Genomic DNA, 23,642 nt, shown 5'->3' with positions numbered 1-23,642 from the left:
TTTTGGGTCACCCTGCCTCGGTGGGAGACGGCCGACTTGTTGAAAAAAAAAAAAAACATGCATGTGTAGTGTGACCTAATTGTAAGTAGAAGTAGCAAGATGTACCTGAAATCTTGCATGTTTATGAGACAGAAAAAAGACACCAACAGTCCTACCATTATGTAAAATAATTACAGGCTTTCGTTTTACACTCGCTTGGCAGGACGGTAGTTCCTCCCTGGGTGGCTGCTGTCTACCAGCCTACTACCTAGGATATACAGTACATACTGTCATAAACATTATGAACGTTTGGATATAATGATGGTTATAGTTATACAGAGCACTGTACATGAAGTTATAAAGAATAAAGAACATTTTTCATTTAATGAATAATATACTGTATATGCACATCCAAACTTATGAAATACTATTCTCCAAGAAATCTGTAGTCAAATTCTAGTGGCTCTACAGTAATTTCTAGTAACTTTTGTCTTTTTTTTTCCATTTGACTTCATCTGTTGCTTGATCCCTACTTTGTGTCAAAGGTCCTGCACTTTCTTTGAATCCAAGATGTATAAATTTTATTTCAGACATCATTATTTTAATTATTATAGGGTCACTGTCAGATGCTGTGGGTCATGTCACAATGGATGAAAAACATGAGGAACACCGACAGAAGTTACGGGCGCTGCAAGCAGTAAATGGAGCAGATCATATTGTTACAGGATTACGAGGCCTTGGTCTTGGCCTTTATGGTGGACTCACTAGTATTGTCTCACAAACTTATACTGGAGCAACTCAGGAAGGTTTTCCAGTAAGTGTCTGGTTTTTGGTTAGGAAAACCATGTTACATAATGTATTATTACTAGTATTTAAGCATTTTTTTTATAAATAATAATCATATTACATGATAAAACATTAGAGAGATTTACTAAAAAAATTAAATGAAGACTTGCCTTAAAATATATATTTTTACAGGGCTTCATATCTGGCTTTGCAAAGGGAATGGTTGGCACAGTTACCAAGCCAGCTATTGGGTTATTGGATCTGGCAAGCAGCACATCTCTAGCTGTTCGTGACACAAGCAAAAAGTTAGTACTGTACATAGTATTGTATTATGCTTTAAGGAAATAGTGTGCCACCTTAAACTTTATAATCAAGATTAAAAAAACTGAACATCAGCCATCTCCCACCAAGGTAGGGTGACTTAACCCAACCTCAACCCCAGATTTATATACCCTTCTAGTCATCTTCTTTTTACTCCATCCAGTTTAAATCCCTAGACCATTTCAGTAACTACTCCTAAGCCCTCTGAATTACAGAATTCTTTTGGTGAACCAGTGCCATCTTATAATGTCTTTGCTCTGAATTCTTTGCATAATACATACTGTATTCACACCAAACATTGCTGTCAAAGATGAGAGCACTCTAATCTGAAGCTTTCCCTTTTTTGCCTCAGTGTATAAATTTTCTCTCAGATGCCTCAACACATCACTACCTTTTCTTTCTGCCCATCATCTATTCTATGGTTTGCCTTATCTTCATAGACCCATCAGCCAACATGTCCATTCCCAGATCTCTAAATGCATCCACTTCCTCCATACTCACTCCCTCCAACACGATATTCAGTCTTTCCTACATTTATGTTTTTCTGATTGTCAGGTCATTTATCCATGTATAGTACATGTCAGTGGTTGGTGGGCAGGGAAGGACTGGGAAAATGATTGGGATTCATTAGCTGTGTGGGGCAGGGATTGGAGAATGGGGAGTTAACATTCTTTTTCCTCTCCTTACCCTGACTTGGCTTACTGTACTCATCCTCTCTTCCCATACAATTATGGTACCTCATCACTCTACCCATACCATAAACTGAACAATAATATTTGTTAACATATCCTGTGCAACCATGATTTGAATTGCATGTTAATATAACTTAAAAGAGAAATAAGATATTGATTTGTCTTGAAGATGGAAGTAGTAGCAAGTCTGGCAGATTTGCAGTGATCTATTTTTGTATTGTAAACAAACTAAGGAAAGAGAGCAGCACTCCTACCATCATGTAAAACAATTACAGGCTTCCATTTTGCACTTGCTTGGCAAGACGATAGTACCTCCCTGGGTGGTTGCTGTCTACCAACCTACTACTTAGGATTATCAAATTTATTTGTATATTTAAGGTGGAATATGGTTGCTGGTTTTGCTCTAGATGCACCATAAGGAAGTAAGAATCTAGTGTGTGGTTGACTTTCATTATCTAAGAATATAAACCTCTCAAAAGTATTACTCTTGAGTAAGTTAATCCCCCCACCTTCCCTACGTTTTTTCTTTCAGATTTTGTCATAAAGCCTCAATCTATACTTAAGTACATCAGTACGTATATGGTATGTGAATTGAGCTGTTAAATGGTGCGATTCATGAAATTGTATGCATGTTGAAAATTTACACTACTTGTTTTCTTCTAGCTTATGAGTTTTTAGAAGCACCAGTTACTGTAAGTCATCCTTAGACATTCATGTGTAAATGTGCAGAAATATATTAATGTAATGCATTTTTATTTCAGTCCTTCTCAAAAGATTCCTCTGCGAACACGTAAACCAAGACTTGTTGTTGGGCTGAATGGAATGATTCCTAGGTACTCGGAAAGCCAAGCATTTGGACAAGAACTCCTTCAATCCTTTGATCAAACTGGGACTGAAATGTATGTATTCTGTATTAACATTAAGTTGTAGCATATGTTCTTTTGTGTTTTTACTAAATTTAGTAATTTATACAGGAAAAGGGTTTACTAGCCCCTTGCTCCCAGCATTTTAGTCACCTCTTATGACATGCATGGCTTATGGAGGAATTCTTTTTTACTTTCCAAAGGAAAATATGTACTAATATTATCGTATATAATATCTGTGCCCATGGGATTGTTATGGTAGAAATTTATATAAAATAACTTAATTTTAATTTCACTTTTTTTTTTGTAAGTGTTGTATTTAAGTAGCTCTCAGGTACCAGTTGCTAGTACAAATTAAAAAAAAATACTCAAGCATGAGTTTATAATTATTCAGTGTGGGGCATATCTTAGCATAGGTTATAATGAAATACCTTACATGATATGCCAAGAGGAACGTTATAGTTATAAAAGATAAACATAGACAGCCCTAGGTTCATCAGGTAATGCAAGGAAGTGAAAACCAACCAGGTATTAGGAACCACTAAGCATACTGCAAGTATTCTGAAGAAGAAACTGGGTATAGGAAAAAAAAACTGAACAAGAGGACTGGCAGAAAACTGACTAGGAGAGCCTGGAATAAGTACAGATAAGAAACTGAAAAAGTATAAAAATCTCTTCCTTGGATCAATCCTGATTGCCTCTCGTTCCCCTAGTATTGCATGACCCTTGTGGGTTTAAAGCTTACCCCCTATGAATGTAACAATCATAAAAGTTGAAGGGAAAGACCAGCCCAAACTTTTCCATAACCATATAAGAAAAATACAAGTGAGTGAACAAGCGATAAGTTTTGAAATGAATAGGGAACAATATTTATAATTAAACAAACATATAACCAAGCATGGAGAGGGAAGCTCATTCACAAGCTACACTGGAGCATGTACTGAAGGCTGGAGAAAAAAAAAGGTAAGGCAGAAAGTGAAGAGTGTGCATGTCAGAAAAGCAATGGGGAAAGAATAAGGTCCTACAGTAGATACCAAATGTAGGATCAAACACCTTGAGTAAATCACTAACCATAATCTACAGTACTACATGAGAAACAGGAGAGATACTAAACACCTGGAAAGCAGTGGATGTGGTGCAGTTACCACTATTCAAGAAAGAGAACAGATCAGCAGTTATGGCATGCATACAATACTTAGGAAAGTATTCAAGAAGATCCTGGAGATTATAATTTTCAAAATGGCCCAACAGCACAGGTTCAAAAACAGAAAGTCATGGCTCATTAATCATCTCAGTTTTTATAGTAGGATGCCAGAATTGAGCAGTGTCTTTTTTCTGTTTGTGATTTATTTGTTGCTGCTGACAGAAGTAGAAGGGAATTTCATCATTCTTCCCAGTGGACTTATCAGGTTTAAAACCCGACTCATTTTCATCCACATTCCTACCTAAACTGAGCTGGCCTTATTTATGTCTACTTTTCTTTGACAGGAGCTGGGACAACACTTTTGCCTTTATTGTGAATTTTCTATCATTGCTTTGGTTATTGAAGCTATTATTCCTTTGGTTATAACTAAGAAAACCTTGGAAATAAGTGAATGCATTAATTTTTTAAATATATCAGCTTATTCATTTTCTTTCTTTCAACACACCAGCCGTATCCCACCGAGGCGGGGTGGCCCAAAAGGAAAAACGAAAGTTTCTCCTTTTACATTTAGTAATATATACAGGAATTGGGGTTACTTGCCCCTTGCCCCCGGCATTTTAGTTGCCTCTTACAACACGCATGGCTTACAGAGGAAGAATTCTGTTCCACTTCCCCATGGAGATAAGAGGAAATAAACAAGAACAAGAACTAGAAAGAAAATAGCAGAAAACCCAGAGGGGTGTGTGTATATATATGCTTGTACATGTATGTGTAGTGTGACATAAGTGTAAGTAGAAGTAGCAAGACGTACTTGTAATCTTGCATATTTATGAGACAGACAAAAGACACCAGCAATCCTACCACCATGTAAAACAATTACAGGGTTTCGTTTCACACTCACTTGGCAGGACGGTAGTACCCCCTGGATGGTTGCTGTCTACCAACCAACTATCTACAAGCTTACTCATTAGTATATAAAAAAAATATTGCTACCTACATTTCAAATGGATCTTTCACTGCTTAATACCAAAAATACGTACTGTATAATTCTTCTTAACAGCTTCCTTGGGTATGAAGTTTTACGGGCAGGAGAGGAAGATCTGCGTGTTCTCATCTCCAGTGGACAGGTGCGAGTATTTAGCCAGAGTGAACCTTCTATGGCACCCACACCTGTACTTACAGTTTATTACAGGTAAGTCATCAACCATTCCTTTGATATACTGTGCTGTAATTATTCCTCTCCAACACAGTATGATTTAATTACCTCACATACTGAATTATTCAACTTCATGGTAAAAGTTGGTAAAACCAGTGCATATCCCTCTTGTGCCCATGGGCTTGGATCTTGTTGAAAGCTTCTAGGAATGATCAGTCAAGATTAGAATTACAGTTTGTCATGAAGACTGTGTACAAATTTAGTAGTTTTATTTATTTATTTATTTATTTATTTATTTATTTTTTTTTTTTTTTTAATAAGTCGGCCGTCTCCCACCGAGGCAGGGTGACCCAAAAAAGAAAGAAAATCCCCAAAAAGAAAATACTTTCATCATCATTCAACACTTTCACCACACTCGCACATTATCACTGTTTTTGCAGAGGTGCTCAGAATACAACAGTCTAGAAGCATACACATATAAAGATACACAACATATCCCTCCAAACTGCCAATATCCCAAACCCCTCCTTTAAAGTGCAGGCATTGTACTTCCCATTTCCAGGGCTCAAGTCCGACTATATGAAAATAACCGGTTTCCCTGAATCCCTTCACTAAATATTACCCTGCTCACACTCCAACAGATCGTCAGGTCCCAAGTACCATTCGTCTCCATTCACTCCTATCTAACACGCTCACGCATGCTTGCTGGAAGTCCAAGCCCCTTGCCCACAAAACCTCCTTTACCCCCTCTCTCCAACCCTTTCGAGGACGACCCCTACCCCGCCTTCCTTCCCCTATAGATTTATATGCTTTCCATGTCGTTCTGCTTTGATCCATTCTCTCTAAATGACCAAACCACCTCAACAACCCCTCTTCTGCCCTCTGACTAATACTTTTATTAACTCCACACCTTTTCCTAATTTCCACACTCCGAATTTTCTGCATAATATTTACACCACACATTGCCCTTAAACAGGACATCTCCACTGCCTCCAACCGTCTCCTCGCTGCTGCATTTACCACCCAAGCTTCACACCCATATAAGAGTGTTGGTACTACTATACTTTCATACATTCCCTTCTTTGCCTCCATAGATAACGTTTTTTGACTCCACATATACCTCAACGCACCACTCACCTTTTTTCCCTCATCAATTCTATGATTAACCTCATCCTTCATAAATCCATCCGCCGACACGTCAACTCCCAAGTATCTGAAAACATTCACTTCTTCCATACTCCTCCTCCCCAATTTGATATCCAATTTTTCTTTATCTAAATCATTTGACACCCTCATCACCTTACTCTTTTCTATGTTCACTTTCAACTTTCTACCTTTACACACATTCCCAAACTCATCCACTAACCTTTGCAATTTTTCTTTAGAATCTCCCATAAGCACAGTATCATCAGCAAAAAGTAACTGTGTCAATTCCCATTTTGAATTTGATTCCCCAAAATTTAATCCCACCCCTCTCCCGAACACCCTATCATTTACTTCCTTTACAACCCCATCTATAAATATATTAAACAACGTGGATTAAAGGAGGTGCGAGTTTTCCGAAGTTCAAGTTAGACTAGATCACTGATTTTGTTGAATGATAATAGGCTGAATATAGTTGCTAGTTATCGATCTAAATGCACAGACTCCATATATTAGATATTGACAGCTTATTAAGTAGTGTTGTACAGAGTAATACTGATTTTTTTTAAATATTCCTTCTGGTTCTTTACATTTTCTTTAGCTGTTTGTTGTACGAGTTAAAATTATAATACTTTTTAAAAGTGTTTGCCTAAAATTTTGCCTTATTTGTTCTTGATAATGGTTATTATTAATTGGTTGGATGATTTGTTTAAAAATACTAAGATGTAATTTTAAATGAGATCATTTGTTTACCAAGTGAAAGCAAGGTGTGAATTTTCAGAAGTTCATTATTTACACTTCATTGTTTGAGAAAATGTAAAAAGTATCATCAGCAAAGAATGTGTTTTTAGGATATTTATTTATTTGAGCATAATTATTTAAAGGTAAACATTAATTTCAGAGATTTGTATCAGTGCAAACCAGTTGTTCTTCAAGTAGATGAATTAGAAACAGATCAGAAACACTACATAGAGTTAAGTCTTAAAGCAGAGAAATCGGAGACACCCGGCATCCCTCGACCCTCAGATCTGCCCTATAAAAGACCTAAAGTTCGCTGTGATTCCAGAAGTATTGCATTTAAGGTGAGTAATGCCTTTCATATTGGTTCTTGCAAGGTATCTGGTTTATACTCTGTCATTACCACTCATGTATTTATCATAGCTTTGCTTAAATTTAACAGAGTATTTGCATCAGAGATACATAGGTGCATAGGAGAAATCAAACATCATTCCTTTGGACCCAGTTGAGTTTTTTCTTTAATAGATGACAATAAGATAGAGAAAACAATGTACAATGTAAGAAGCTGATTTATAGAAAACTATTTTTAAATGTATATTATATTGTACTAATGTATAGTGGTACAAAGACTGTGAGGTACTACTGTACTGCACTGCAAGGAGGAGGCTGGAGGCAGTGGAGATGTCGTGTTTGATAACACTGTGTTGTGTGAATGTTATGCAGAAGATAGAAGATGCATCATTTTTACAGTTTTACGTCATATTCTTTTTCAGGTGGCACAGCAGATCAACTATGCGAGGAACTTACATGATGAGCTACGACAGACACTGCTTACTCAGGAGGAAGAAAATGTTGAAGATTAAGTGCTTATAAAATTTGCTTCCAGTTATAAAGATAGAGAAATGTCTTTTAGTGCTGTGATAGTATGTAAAATAATAATTTATTATTATTAATAATACTGAAATATATAGAAAGTGATGTATGAGATGTAGGTAAGGTAATTTATTGCCTTGACATATGTCTGTGGTTGGTGTAATCACCAAGTTTACGCTGCTTATTGTACATGTATATATTTGTTGACATCGTTATGCCTCTTGTAAAATATATACTATATCTATTTTTTAACCTCATACATGGAATATATTATTTTTAAAGTTTATAATAAGAGATGACAGTACCTCATTCACAACTTGGTTGTAATGCACCTATTTTGTGACCAGAACTGGAACCCTGACTACAGCTCATTTAGTCACTGTTAACTGGGATATATGAGAGATTTTGTCAGGACCTGTCCCAAAAATCTCAAACTGGTTAGTGATGCTGTATTTATTGTTTCAAAATTAGTAAACATGAGGCTAAAGACTTGCTGTTAGTTATCATTCATTTCACAAAGATGAAGCTTTAAATTATACTGTAGTAGTTGTATTTATTTATTTACTTATTACTAGTAAATAAAAAAGGCACAATACCATGACTGGAATGATACACAAATAACCCGCACATGTGTGGATTATTTGTGTATACTTATTATTAGTGTGCGTATTAATACTCAAGTTCCATTAACGTGAGATAAATCTCTGGTGTATCATCTTGCCTTATCATATTTGTGGTCATGTGTAAATACATGGTTACTTCAAACTCCAGACAGGCAGTGCCTTGTTAGCTAGATCACCTTCACTCCAACCTTTTAACATGTGTACATTGATTCTCATTGGTTTCATGCAAGATTTGCAAAGATATTTCACAAACATTGTTCATGAAATTTGAATATTTTTTGTAATATAATAATTTTCTGTGTTAAAAACAGAATTTCTTTCTTCTATTTCATTGCTTTGATGTATTGTGTAGTTGTCTTCCTAATATTTAGTTCATGTTAAAATATTGTAAAGTCAGACCCTGACTATAAAGGAATTGTTGTATTTTTGTGTTTATTGGAAAAGTCAGTCAGTCTCTTAAAATAAAATCAGTGACTGGCACACTTAAAATCATACTTAATATATATTATTCAGACTTTTGTTACCTATGTAAATTGTAATGCCTACGGTAAATGTGTTTTCATAATATACACCTGAATCTTCAGTTGATGTGGCCAAGTGGATTTTTTAAAGCTCATTTTATTACCATTATATTTTATGTTCTTGGAAGAAGTGTGTGAAAGCCTGGAGTTGGTAGGTGCCCAGAAGGTTATAAACCAAGTTTGTTCATTTATGTAGTTGAAGAGAAGTTCAAATATTGTGTTGGCTCAGGTGAGTGGCCAGTAATACAAAGACATTTGCACTAAGATTAATGTGCTGTACCGGAAAAAAGAAATTTAATGCCTTTAAATTGAAGCTGTTTTATATTATAAGATTTTACATTTAGTTCTTATTACTTTGCATAATGTCCATAATTTAAAAATATTGCAATGTAATATTAATGTCTTCTAGAATTTTTTTAACCCAGTATTTTTTGTTAAATATTCTTAAATGAATAATGGTCTCATACATAAAAATTTTTTGTAATGTAATTTAGCTTAACTGTACTTAATGTAGAGCCCAAATAATTGGTTTGCAATTTAAAAACAAAAAATAGATCATTTCTTTTTTCTATATTAGGTTTTCAGCCCTAAGAGATTATAAACATTTTGTTTTATAAGACAGCATAAGGATAATCCTAGTCATATGGTAACCTGTTTCAGTGGATTATTATTATTATTGTATTGACTAATGCACATTGCCCACCCTACTTAGTGACGCATGTAGTCACTTAACCGAAACCCTTGGCTGTCTTGTAATTATCAAACCACCTTCCTACTTCATTTTCCTCCATTTCCTTTGTTTCTCCCACACAGCCTCTCCTGGCTGAGCCTTTATCTCTTTCTCGGAAACTTCAAAGTCCCAAAACTCCCTTCCAACCTCTTGCTTGCCCACACTTGACTTTCTCTCTGCATCTTCCCTCTTGCCTCCTATGTCTGCAACAGTTATGAACATCCATGTACCCCCACTTATTGCTTCTGCTTAAATTCCTTCCTCCCAGAACACCCCTTGGCTCTCTCTCCTACAGTTTTGACAGCTACCAATGTCTCTTTGCCCTTTGCTCCATCTCCCTCTTCTAACTCTTGTATCATGCTTCCTGCTGTTTCTCTGTATTCAGAAACTCTTGAGGCCATATTAGCTCTTAGTGAGGAGACAAAACCTATGATGGATACCAACCTGTCTCCTTTACCTTCACATTCTCACTCTCTGCAACCCCCTACACTTGCTAATCATCATCTTTTAAGACTACTCACACTTGCTTATTTCTGCCTTCTCCCCATCCACCACATGTTGGCTTTACTGATGACCCTAGCCACCACCTGCTTTCTGTTGCTGTTGTCTTTTTTCTGATAATGGCTTTATTGCAGTGGAATATCAGAGGATACAGGAGAAACTACGGGGGGATCCAAGTGTTGTTCTCTCAATTTGCATGTTTGTATCTATTTACAAGAACCAAAATTAATTCCACTATTTGCCTTCCTATATTTGGCTATGTTTTATTGCAATCACTTAAGTCTTTTCCCAATGAGACATTTAACAAGAATGCACTTGTACGCATTAATATTCTTTACTCTCAGCTTTCCATCCATACTTTGCTTCATTATACTGTGGCCCATGTGTGTTTGGGCAAGTAGTGCACTTTCTGCTCTTTGTGTCTTTCCCCTTCTCACCCATTATCTTTATTTCTTCCTTACCCCTGCCCCTCCTTTTATTAAGTGCTTTTAATGCTCATCATATCCTCTGAGGAGGGTCCACTGTGACTTGTGTGGACCAGTTGGAGGCTTTTTCCACCTTTCTCTCTTTCCATGTTTTAAATACTGACACCCCTGCTTGTTTAGATCCTCTCACTTGTTCTCTTTTCCATATAGTTCTCTTGGTATGCCCTCTTCAAGGGAGTCTCCTTGGTGCAGTGAAGAGGCTCTTGGTCTGAGGAATTAGACCTTATGGTCTCTTTCCTCAGATTGAACCTAATTACTGCCCAATCCCCCCCTTCCTTATCCCATCCTCCCTATCCCCCCCTTTTCCCTTTCCTCCCCCCTCCCAACCCTCCCTTTTTCTCGTCCTATTTGTACCTTTGGGGTCTTCTCTTCTGGCATTACAGTTTCTAGGTAGGGGGAAGTGTGCCAGGGTTCATCCCACTCCGTGGAGTCCCTCGGGTGAAGTGTAGTTTGCTGTGGAATCTGGATAATTTGGAGGTGCCCTGCTTCCTTCCCGGATTTCCAGGAGGTGGGGTAGGGTGTCCTGCAGGTGACAGGTGTATTTCCAGAGGATGCCTGTCAGTTGTGGGAGGTGGCAGCTGAGGGAGGTATGCTTTTTGGCTGGTGTTCGACTGCCCTCTCTTTTGTCCGCTGAGGTGGCTCAGTGGATGTGAGGTTGCTATCCCAGAGTGCTGGTTTACTGCCGTGAAGGGTAGGGTATGGCACGGGTTCCTCGCTGCATCTGCACTGCTGGTGGTTTCGAGATCCTCTTGGATGAAGGGAGGAACTTATGGCTCTCCCATGCCTTCTAGTAACTGTCCCTCCACTGTCCCTTTCTTTTTTTCTTCTTTTTTATTTTCCTTAAAATAATAATAAGAAAGAGTGTCTTTGTTCTGTGACCCCCCTCCTCCTCCTCTTCCTCCTCCCAGACCTCTTTTTGTTACTGCATCCTGTTCTAACCCAGCTTCGTTATTGGACCATTCTCCAGACTTTTCCCATACCCCTGTACTTTCTGCTGGTGACACTTCGTCATGTGCTCCAGGTGCTGAGGCTCCACCTGTTTCTTCTAGTGCCTCTGCCCCTTGCGCACCTTCAACTATGCATCTGGCTTCCCCACATACAGTGCAATGGTTTTTGGATCATCCACCTACCTAAAGTTGGGCCGCCTGCAGTCCTACACCTAAACATTCCAGACCCTTTGCTGACGATGGTCTTTTAATTTCTGTTCATCCCTGCCTTTGACTTATGATCACTTTTTTATTTTTTGTCAGTAACTGCTTTACTATACAAACTTTGACATATAGCCCCTAGCGTCCCTTCCACCCTTTGATCCCTTCTCCACCTAGCCGTTTATAGCCCTGGCATTATTTTCTGCCCCGCAGCGTTGCACAACCCTTGTCAGTTTAGCGCTTCATATAATAATTTTGGTATGCTCTTTTATAGCATTGGCATTTGCTCATTGTGTTATATTTGTGGCAAAACATTCTTGTTGGTAAGTTTGTGTGTCCACTGTTAATTCCACTACTTCTGTGTGTGCATTCTGAAAATGACTGGCAAGTACTCTCCAGTTACTGCTCCCATTCTTACAGTTGCTAGTGCTGGCATTGCAGACCCTGTTGAGTATGCCACAACAATGGTCATCACCTTGTCCAAGTATCCCACAGGCTTCATCTCTCTCCCTTTTCTTTCTCAAACCTGTGAGGGAATTGGCCGCACTGGATTTTACTACTCGAATTGAGGAACCTTATAACGTGTCTTTCATGCTCCATGAACTTATGTCAGTTATTACCATGTCAACCGACAGCACCTTTGCAGATTCCTCCTCTCACACATCCCTTCCTGCAGTGCTGTATGGCTCTCTTGGGTTTAATGCTTAATTTGATTATATTATTCTTAAAAATAGTAACAAAAACAGACAGGTGAAGATACTGGAAAGGTGGACACATGGAGCAGAGAGGAATAGAATCTTTCAGGAGTCACAGGTGAGTGTGGAAGCAGTGGGTGAGGTATCAGTTATGATAAAATTGTTTGACAAATAATGATTTTGACATTGTTTTATCTCTACAATTATATTGTATTAACTATGCAGTCACTAAAATTGCAAGAAAGCATACAGGACAGGGTGCACTCTATTAAACCACATTTAGGTTTGTGGCTGTCTTCTTACCATCATTTCCATATTCGGGAGACTGTGCTCTCCCATCTCCGCATCGGTCATACTCCCCTTACCCACGGGTATCTCATGGAACGACACCCTATTCCTCTCTGTGAGGTTTGTTGGGTCCCTATTTCGGTTCTTCACTTTCTTGTGGATTCCCCAGTTTACCAGCAAGCTCGCAGGATTTACCTCCAACGCCACCACCGCCTTACTGCTCTTATCTTCCCTTCTTGCAGATGGTCCTGCGTTTGACTTACAGACCTTTTTGACTTTTTATTAGCAACTGCTTTACTATATGAACTTTGATACATAGCCCTTAACATCCCATCCAGCCCTTTTATCTCCACCTTTGATCCTCTCTCCACCTAGTTGTTTATAGCCCCGGCACTATTTTGTGCCCCACAGTGCTGCATGACCCTTGTCAGTTTAGCACTTTCTTGGATTATAATAATAATGTACCCTGTCCTCTATTATTAATTTTTTTTTTTTTTTTTTTTTTTTTTTTAACAATTTTGCCGTCTCCCACCGAGGTAGGGTGACCCAAAAAGTAAGAAAATCCCCAAAAAGAAAATGCTTTCATCATTCAACACTTTCACCTCACTCATACATAATCACTATTTTTGCAGAGGTGCCCAGAACACAACACTTTAGAAGCATATACGTATAAAGATATACAACATATCCCTCCAAACTGCCAATATCCCAAACCCCTCCTTTAAAGTGCAGGCATTGTACTTCCCATTTCCAGTACTCAAGTCCGGCTATATAAAAATAACCTGTTTTCCTGAATCCCTTCACTAAATATTACCCTGCTTGCACTCCAACAACTCGTCAGGTCCCAAATACCATTCGTCTCCATTCACTCCTATCTAACACGCTCATGCATGGTTGCTGGAAGTTCAAGCCCCTCGCTCACAAAACCTCCTTTACCCCCTCCCTCAACCTTTTCGAGGATGACCCCTACCCCACCTTCCTTCCCCTACAGATTTATACGCTCTTCATGTCATTCTACTTCGATCCATTCTCTCTAAATGACCAAACCACCTTAACAACCCCTCTTCAGCCCTCTGACTAATACTTTTATTAGCTCCACACCTTCTCCTAATTTCCACACTCCGAATTCTCTGCATAATATTTACACCACACATTGCCCTTAGACAGAAAATCTCCACTGCCTCCTCGCTGCATCATTTACAACCCAAGCTTCACACCCATATAAGAGTGTTGGTACCACTATACTTTCATACATTCCCTTCTTTGCCTCCATAGATAATGTTTTTTGTCTCCACATATACCTCAATGCACCACTCACCTTTTTTCCTTCATCAATTCTGTGGTTAACCTCATCCTTCATAAATCCATCTGCTGACACGTCAACTTCCAAATATCTGAAAATATTCACTTCTTCCATACTCCTCTCCAATTTGATATCCAATTTTTCTTTATCTAAATCATTTGATACCCTCATCACCTTACTCTTTTCTATGTTCACTTTCAACTTTCTACCTTTACACACACTCCCAAACTCATCCACTAACCTTTGCAACTTTTCTGTAGAATCTCCCATATGCACATTAAGAGATGTAAAGAAACTTCTGATGGACCTGGATAAATCATAAGGAATGGAACCTGACAGGTGTCACCATGGATTCTGCATGAGGGAGTGGAAGCACTGTATGAACTATTAGCTAGGATCTACAAGAAGTCAGTGGTTTTGGGACTGTTGCCCGAGATCTGGAAGACAGTAACTGTAGTCCCTACATGTAATAAAAGAGAGAGAGAGACAGACAGCAGTGAAGTAAAAACTAGTGTGTCTAACATGCATACCATGTAAGGTAATGGAGAAGCTTATCAGAAGTCTCAGAACACTTAGCGGGAAGTTGTTTTATAAACAATAACCAACACAGGTTCAGAGATGGCAAATTTTGCCTTACCAACCAGTTGGAATTCTGTGACAAACTACCCTTCAGTGGCTTTGATCCAGGAATCTGGACTTGCCCTACCCTTCCTTGGATTGAACCCAAATGCCTCCCATTCCTCAGGTGATGGGTGACCCCTGTGGATTTTGCGCTTTCCCTTGATACAAGTAAAATCAACGTGACAAAGTAACAGATGCGAAACTAGGAAGGCATTGGAAACTACCCCACAAGCAGCACTGTATGACCCTTGTGTGTTTAGCGCTTATAATGTACCCCACAAGAGGCTGGGGCAAAAACTTCAAGGTGCAGACAGAAATAACAGAAAACATATTCCAGTTTATTGGAGAGTACCTTGGGGGAAGGAAACACAGTGACTGTCAGGGAACAGACAGCAGGATGGGGAAGAGGAATTAGTGGAATGACAATTCACAGATTGTCCATGCACCAAAGAATAGAATAGGTGGCACCACCTTTCAGGAGGCACTGACAGACAAGCGATAGTGCTGATGTAGCACACACATCACCACTTAGTAAGAAAAGTATCACTTAGAAACATCTTTCACTAACAAATCTGGACAAAAAAAAAAATGCACTACAATAAATGAATCTTGAATACCTGAGTGGCCATAGATTTCCACGAGAGTCATAACACATGTTGGCCAAGGCATCTTTCACCCTTTAAAAAAGTGGAATGTGCATCATGAGAGTTAATGATATATCAAGATGAAAAAGTAAGGCATAGTTACACCATTGGCAGGACTGTAGTGATCATACACAGGTAAGAAACCCCTCAGTATGTGTTGCGGGAACATTGTCGTCCCTCGCACAGTATAAAATAGATACAAATACAGTATAATGCTATCCTTTATTGACAATGTTTTGCCCACTGAGTTTTACCAAAGTTGGGCTGTGGGAGTACAGAAATTGTTGAAGCCCATCACTGAGCTTAAAGGATAAAAGATTGCTTGCCTTTCCATTTTGGACATGCAAGCGGGTTTTCAAAATTCAAATTCAGAAATTTATTTCTTTGCATAGATGGTAGATGGATCTAGAGTAAAATAAGAGGCGGCTGCAGTGAAAAGCTCTATACCACAAGGTACAGACAGTACTTACCCCAATAGTTTCCTCATACTCATATTTGACATAGACAAAGATGTAAGCTACAGCGCCGTGTCCTTTCCTGACGATACCAGAATTTGCATGACAGTGTCATCCATCGAGGACTCTGCAAATCTCGAAGCAGACATTAACCAAGTCGTTAAATGGGCATCAGAAAAAGTTCAGTGAAGAAAAATTTTAATTACTCCGCTATGGAAAACTCGAGGAAATAAAAACTGTATCGGAGTATAAAACCAATTCCAATCACACAATAGAGAGAAAAACTAATGTGAAGAACCTGGAAGTGATAATGTCAGAGAATCTCACTTTCAAAGATCACAACAATGTATCTACCACATATGCTAGGAAAACGATAGTATGGATAATGAGAGCAATCAAAACCAAGGATTCCAAGAAATGACGATTTTCTTCAAATTGGTTGTTCTCTCTAAGCTGGAATATTGCTGTACACTAATGGCTCCTTTCAAGGCAGGCAAAATTGCAGATCTGGAGAATATTCAGAGAACTTTCACTGCACGTGTAAGTACCAAAAAGAACCTAAATTACTGGGAACGGTTGAGGGCCCTTGACCTGTACTCCTTGGAATGCAGGCAAGAAAGATACATGATACTGTACACTTGGAAAACCCTAGAGGGACTAGTGTCAGATCTACACGCCGAAATCACTCCCTACGAAAGCAAAAGACTCAGCAGGAGGTGCAACATTCCCCCCCCCCCCCCAATGAAAAGCAGGGACGCCATGAGTATGCTAAGAGACAACAAAATAAGTATCAGGGGCCTAAGACTGTTCAACTGCCTTCCAGCTTGCATAAGGGGGATTACCAATAGACCTTTGGCTGACGTCAAGAGGGAGTTGAACAGAAACCTTAAGTCAGTACATGACCAGCCGGGCTCTGGTTCGTACGTCGGTCTGTGTGCGGCCAGCAGTAACATCCTGGTTGATCAGGCCCTGATTCGCCAGGAAGCCTGGTTATGGACCTGGCCACGAGGACGTTGACCCTCGGAATACCCTCCAGGTATACAATGTGTAGTTTACATGTAGTAAAATACTGTGAAGCACAAAGAAAGCTACTAGCATGCATAAGGAAGTTTTGTGTAAATGGCATACATATAGTGTTTTATAATGGTGTTGCTGTATAGCCCTTGTGGTTTAGCGCTTCTTTTTGATTATAATAATTTATAATGGTGTTGAGAGAGCACATACTATGGGCACATGAAAAATACAATATGTAGATATAACGTTGGATAACCCAGTAAAGTCAAACAGTGTGATTTATGCAATGTGTAAAAATAAGTACATAAGATTTAAAGAGTAAAATAAGGATTTGAAAAAATGTTTGAAGCGACCGTCTACATTACAATATTTCATATGGAAAATTGATTCCAATAATAGTGAGAAGAAAATTAAGATCCCATTCATAATACATATAGCTTCAAAATACCTTGAAAAAAATGCAATTACATTGGGATGTGGAGTATAGCATTAGTAATATATATGGAGTGTACTGGGTTGAAATGCTGCTATAATGAAAACGCAAAAATGCTTTTACAAAGTGCTCAGTTTTAGTTAGGAAGTATGAGGTGTGTAGGAAGAGCTAAGGTTGAGCACCAGTTGTGGCTCAGTGTGGTACCAGACTTCGTTGGCGGAGGTTATTCGTACACTCTTCATTTGCAAAAACTTTTTAGTATGTTAAATAGTATAACGTGTATTAAAACGTAATATGGACATTTCCGATAGTTTTTGTAAACACTATAATATCGTGCCGTAATGTAAATTTATTAACGGTGAGGCAGTATCAAGACTAATTTTTTTCTTGAATTTAAAAAAAAAAAAAATGTTAGTGAAAAAGTTGAAGTTCGTATTATTAATAAGTGTATTCGCTTTATTCGTATATATTAATATACACCTGAAAAATTCTAGAGTATTGGAAAGTTACATACTAGATGTTAAACGAGGGATAGAAAAAAACAAAGGTAACCAGAATATTTCAAATAATATCACCAACAACTTGAAGCTCTGGGAACATAAAACATCTAATCATGAAATCATACATATTAATACCATTTTCAGAAACCACTCGTTCCTTTCCTCTGAACACAATTTTCCAGCAACACCAGCATCAAGACAAATAACCCTTCGGGTTGTTACATTTCCCAGCGCAACCAACTGCTCCAGGAAACAGTACAACTCGCAGATTAAAAAGCACAAGGGTGTTAGTAACCCAACGAGGGACTTGTACCCGTGTAGGCTGTGGCGTGAGGTTAACCTCCAGGACCCCCGCTGGCCTCCACTCCTCACCCCGAGTAACGGATCCATCCTCAAGAGTCTTCCAGTCCAACACCACGACTCTCAGGTACGACCTAGTGGCACTTCTACAGGAATGCAAGAAATGCACAGCATGTTAGCGGCTTTCTTTTGTGCTAACAATATTTTATTACATGTAAATTACATTTTGTATACTGCAGAAAGAAATAGTTATTAGTTTGATGAACCATGACGTGATCCCACACAGGGAGACAAACTGCATATATAACTCCTCAGCATGACCTCAGCGCTCGCCTGCCTCACAAGGCCGTTATCAGTGTTTTTACATACTTGATACAGTCCGGTCGTGTACACAACGTCGTAATAAAGGTTTAACTATAAACAAAATGTCTCGACTCGCGAAATCGTAATAACTTAATTGCAAACAAATTACGGAACAGGTGGGGCTTGAACACATGGCAAGGTGCCCGGTGGCTAAAGCTCCCGCTTCACACACGGAGGGACCGGGTTCGATTCCCGACGGGTGGAAACATTTCAACGCGTTTCCTTACATATGTTGTCCTGTTCACCTAGCAATAAATAGGTACCTGGGTGTTAGTCGACTGGTGTGGGTCGCATCCTGGGGGACAAGATTTAGGGCTCCAATGGAAATCAGTTAGTCCTCGATGACGCACTGACTTGGGTTATCCTGGGTGGCTAACCCTCCGGGGTTAAAAATCAGAAGAAAATCTTATTTCTCTTAAAACTAACAGGCCAGCAGGTAAAAAATAGTTTCAACCTTACTTTGCTTATTTATAAAGTAAAACAGCCGTGCTATCCATACATTGTGTGTTTTAAGAACATTAGAAAGGAGGAACACTGCAGCAGGGAAATACCTCTTAAGTTATTTAAAACAGACTGCCATTCGTGACCTACATCCAACTACCGTTAGGAATAAGTACCTGAACCTTCCCTTAAGGGTTGCAAGTTAGTGTTTTACACCACCTTCACCCCTCAAGGAAGGTTCCTTGATGTTGGTGAGGGGCTCTTGATTTAGGGAATTGGATATGTGCTCCAGTTCCCCGAATTAAGCCTGAATGCCTTCCACATCCCCCCCAGGCGCTGTATAATCCTCCGGGTTTAGCGCTTCTCCTTGATTATAATAATAATATTAATACACCACCTTCGTTCAAGCTCAAGAAATCTTGAGCCCTTGTGGCTTAGCGCTACTTTTTGATAATAATAATCAAGAAATCTTGAGCGAGTGATATTTCAGTTACAAGCAGAGCATGGTTATTGCATATGTATATTATGACTTTTGTACATGTATATAAGTAAAATCATCATATACGCCACAATTTACAGTTTTCACATCAGTTCACGCGGGACTGGGCTTTAATTATTAATTCATTCCTTTCTGCCCTATAACTTTTAAATTTGTTTAAATTCACCCATACCTTACTAAAATACAAGGTACAATAAATAATAATTCAAAGCGACATCTAAGCTACAATGTAATATTCTAATACTTGGAGGGTATTCCGAGGTCCGGTGGCCTGGTGGCTAAAGCTCCCGCTTCACACACGGAGGGCCCGGGTTCGATTCCCGGTGGGTGGAAACATTTCGACACGTTTCCTTACACCTGTTGTCCTGTTCACCTAGCAGCAAATAGGTACCTGGGTGTTAGTCGACTGGTGTGGGTCGCATCCTGGGGGACAAGATTAAGGACCCCAATGGAAATAAGTTAGAAAGTCCTCGATGACGCACTGACTTTCTTGGGTTATCCTGGGTGGCTAACCCTCCGGGGATTAAAAATCCGAACGAAATCTTATCTTATCTTATCTTCAACGCCCTCGCGGCCCAGTACATTACCAGGCCTTGTGGTGGATCAGGTTGTCTGCTGGCCGCACGTAAACCGATGTACGAAGCACAGCCCGGCTGGTCAGGTACTGACATAGGTGTCTGTCCAGCTCCCTCTTGAAAACGGGCAGGGGTCTATTGGTAATCCCCCTTATGTATGCTGGGAGGCAGTTGACGATCTTGGGCCCCTGACACTTATTGTGTTATCTATTAGCGTACTTAGGGCGCCCCAGCTTTTTACTGGGGTATGTTGCACCGCCTACCGAGCCTTTTTTTTCGTAGGTAGTGATTTCGGTGTGTAGACTTGTGACTAGTCCCTCTAGGATTTTCCAAGTATAAATTATGTATCTTTCTCTCCTGCGTTCCAAGGAGTACAGGTCGAGGGCTTTCAACCGTTCCCAGTAATTTAGGTGCTTTATTGTACTTATACGTCCAGTAGAGGTTCTCTGTACATTCTCCAGGTCTGCAATTTCGCCTGCCTTGAAAAGGGTCGTTAGTGTACAGCAATATTCCAGCCTAGAGATAACAAACTATTTGAATTCATGTTTGATATATACTGTAATGCATTACGATTGCAATCAAATATAAACACGTAAATAGTTCATTGCCACAATAACTTGTTTAGCTATCAAAACTTTGGGGCCCAGTTCCTGGATCCATTATGTACCTCTGTAATGTTGACAACTGCCCACAAGATGGATATTGGTTGCATAATACAGATATTAAACTAAACTTAAACAATAAACATTTTACTAAATGAACCTTCGTACTGCTCGTACAACTTGCCGGGCAATGGTTAAGAGTCTCTCCAACAGGACTGGTTACGTTTATATAGACTATTCAAGTCACCTCGACTTGATGTTAGTAAAGGGATCTTAATCCAAGGAATTAAAATTACCCTCCCCTTTCTTGGATCATACCTCCTATTCCCTTATGTGCCGTATAGCCCCAACAAGTTTACCACTTCCCCGTAAATCTAATATTACTTTGACATGGGGACTACTATTATTGATATCATATTACATAAAGATTTAGTGGAATAGTGGAGGGTTTCTTTACAAAACCCTCTTAGTAACAGCCTAGTTGATCAGGCTCTGATCCACCATGAGGCCTGGTCACAGACCGGGGCCGCGAGGGCGTTGACCCCCGGAACACTCTCCAGGTAAACTTCAGGTAAACAGTCGGTTTCATCTCAAACTCTTCCAGGGAACGGGGTGCCTATGAGCCAGGGGATTTCATCAAATATTAATTTCCTCCCATTCCCGGGCACTGTATGACCTCTACGAGTTTAGCATTTCTTCATAAATATAAAAATTGTAATCAACTCTCTCGGGGGAGGGGGGGGGGTGAGTTCCTTATGAATGTGCCTATATTTGTTTTAAATTATAATTATATTTTTTCTTCCAGATTCAGAGTTTGATATCCGAGCAGATGGAGGTGCAAAAGGAGCGAGTGGCTCGGCTAACTAAAACTTGTCTCTCACATCCTGAAATAGCCATTCGTCAATATACAAACCTGGTGTGGGACACATCTAGGACACCTCCTGTGATTTATTGTCCTATTTATAAGGCAAGTCACTTTTCATTAATGAATTTTAAATATTCCTTTTCTGTCATGATGCCTGGAGGGTGCTTTGATCCTGACGAAGGGTTTTTGATTCAGAGAACTAGAGCTATTCCTTCTCTTCCTCGGATCAGACTTCATTACTTCCCATTCCCTATATAGGCTAAAAAACAAAACGTAATTCAAACAAGTATAATTTTCATAAGTGTGTGCTTCTTCTCTCTAAGGTGGCATCAACAACCTGGATGGTGTATTTCTTGCGTCTGGCGCATGTAAATGATCACAACACAGCCTTAGACAAATACAAATGGAAAAGCAAAGACAGGAAGAAATACATGGTAAGTTTGCAGATATATTTTTTTACGTATGTTAAATATCTACAGTATTTTATAATATATAGCTGAATTTGAATGCGCCTGGAGTATACCTGGCAAGGGTTTCTGGGTCAACGCCCCCGCGGACCGGTTTGAGACCAGGCCTCGTAGTGGATCAGGGTCTGATCAACCAGGCTGTTACTACTGGCCGCATGCAAACTGATGTAAAAGACAACAAGTGCATGTGTGATTCCCGTAGTTTTGAAATTGATGTCCCATGTTTTCAGTGTCCTTGAGACTGATTTTGAGAAGGGGGGGGGGGATTTTTTTCTGTTTTGAGGATAACCAAAAGGAATCCGATTCCAAGTATTTTTTAACTATTAGTAAATTGGCAAATTTGCACATACAGCCTAAATTTATTGGACGGCACCCTTCTCATAAAATGCATCAGTATTAAAACTTTGAAGCTCACCAAGACAGGCATTCTCCACTTATTGCACAGAATTCATCAACTTCAAGTTTTTTTTTTTACTAAGCTAGGATATTAGCAGATTTACGCTTGCATAGCCTAACTTATTAGAGTATCATCCTTATTATAATATGCATCAGCCATTAACAATTGAAGCTATTCAGATGAAGCATACCCAGGATATTTCATGGAAGAAATGCCACACTTTGTTTAAATAAAGATAGCGAATTGGAAGGTACACTCTTTAGTCAAACACAATCTGAACTTTGAGTAGGAAGCCAGTCAGGACAGACTTAAATTATGGCACGGAATCAAAACGGAATGGTCTATACAGTATTGACTTAAGCTACGCGTACCTATGATTGCATGAACTCTTCCCTAGTTACAGTACATAAGTGTTGAAAATTTCAAGTGGATTGGATGAAGTTTCTGAATGTTATGAACGAAACCCTTGCCTGGTCACAGACCGGGCCGCGGGGGCGTTGACATCCGGATCCTTCTCCGGGTATACTCCAGGAAAGAAAGAAAGCAAAATCAGACAACCACTTAAATACTCATTTTGGGATTCCTAATACAGTGACATTAAACTTAATGTAGAAAATTCCACATTACTATTAAAATGTTGTAATGAAATATAAATTATAATTTGAGAAATAAGTAAATTTATTAACAAGCTACTGATAAATAATTTCAGCCCCGTTTTGGTGGTGGTCATCGGCGAGTGTTTCAAGAATATAAAGCACCAAAAACGATCAAGGAGAAAAATGAAGTATTTCGCAAGTCACTACGCTTCATTGTGGTCCGCCATCCCTTTGCCAGGTAGGTTCTTACAAATATTGAATCTCCCCAGTGGCTTGGTACCAAGCAAAATGAGTCGGGGCAATAGTGGGGCTTATCGTCATCAGTAAGTTATGTAAGAATCCTCATTTTAATAGTTATATATCATTGTGATGCAGGTGTAGGAATATGTATACCTCAAGAGAGTTCCGGGGGTCAGTTCCCCAGCGACCCGGTCTGTGACCAGGCCTCCTGGTAGATCAGGGCCTGATCAACTAGGCTGTTACTGCTGGCCGCACGTAATCCAACGTACGAATCACAACCCGGCTGGTCAGGTACTGACTTTAGGTGCCCGTCCAGTGCCTGCTGGGAGACAGCCAGGGGTCTATTGGTATTCCCCCTTATGTATGCTGGGAGGCAGTTGAATAGTCTTGGGCCCCTGCCATTTAATGTGTTGTCTCCTATCGTGCTATTGGCACCCCTGCTTTTCATTGGGGGGATGTTGCACCGTCTGCCGAGTCTTTTGCTTTTGTTGGGAGTGATTTTCGTGTGCAAGTTCGGTACTACTACTAGGACTTTCCAGGTGTGTGCTGTATAGCCCTTGTGGCTTAGCGCTTCTTTTTGATTATAATAATAATTTCCAGGTGTGTATAATCATGTATCTCTCCCTCCTGCGTTCTAGGGA

The 23,642-nt window shown here is 39.4% G+C and overlaps 2 protein-coding genes across 2 annotated transcripts in view; both read left to right on the top strand.

Annotated features, from left to right (window-relative positions):
- The window catches only part of Vps13D (vacuolar protein sorting 13D), a 328,982-nt gene extending 319,739 nt beyond the window's left edge, over positions 1-9,243 (top strand). Inside the window, exons 72-77 of the mRNA XM_070094401.1 lie at positions 594-793; positions 958-1,070; positions 2,540-2,677; positions 4,846-4,977; positions 6,986-7,166; positions 7,596-9,243. Coding sequence (XP_069950502.1) covers positions 594-793; positions 958-1,070; positions 2,540-2,677; positions 4,846-4,977; positions 6,986-7,166; positions 7,596-7,685 — 854 coding nt within the window. The 3' untranslated portion in view covers positions 7,686-9,243. The remainder of the gene's footprint in view (positions 1-593; positions 794-957; positions 1,071-2,539; positions 2,678-4,845; positions 4,978-6,985; positions 7,167-7,595) is intronic.
- A 7,366-nt stretch (positions 9,244-16,609) lies between these two features.
- Positions 16,610-22,999, top strand: LOC128696687 (uncharacterized; the record flags this gene model as incomplete). Its single annotated transcript, XM_070094485.1, is given in 5 exon segments — positions 16,610-16,745; positions 17,801-18,083; positions 21,242-21,403; positions 21,625-21,735; positions 22,875-22,999. Coding segments are annotated over 5 exon segments (725 nt in total), but the record flags the coding sequence as incomplete, so codon positions are not given.
- Positions 23,000-23,642: the final 643 nt, after the last annotated feature.

This window comes from Cherax quadricarinatus, chromosome 46 (assembly GCF_038502225.1).
Source record: "Cherax quadricarinatus isolate ZL_2023a chromosome 46, ASM3850222v1, whole genome shotgun sequence".
NCBI classification, from domain to species: Eukaryota; Metazoa; Arthropoda; class Malacostraca; order Decapoda; family Parastacidae; genus Cherax; species Cherax quadricarinatus.
Note: the sequence above shows the minus strand (reverse complement) of the source record. Positions and strands in the feature narration are given on the sequence as shown.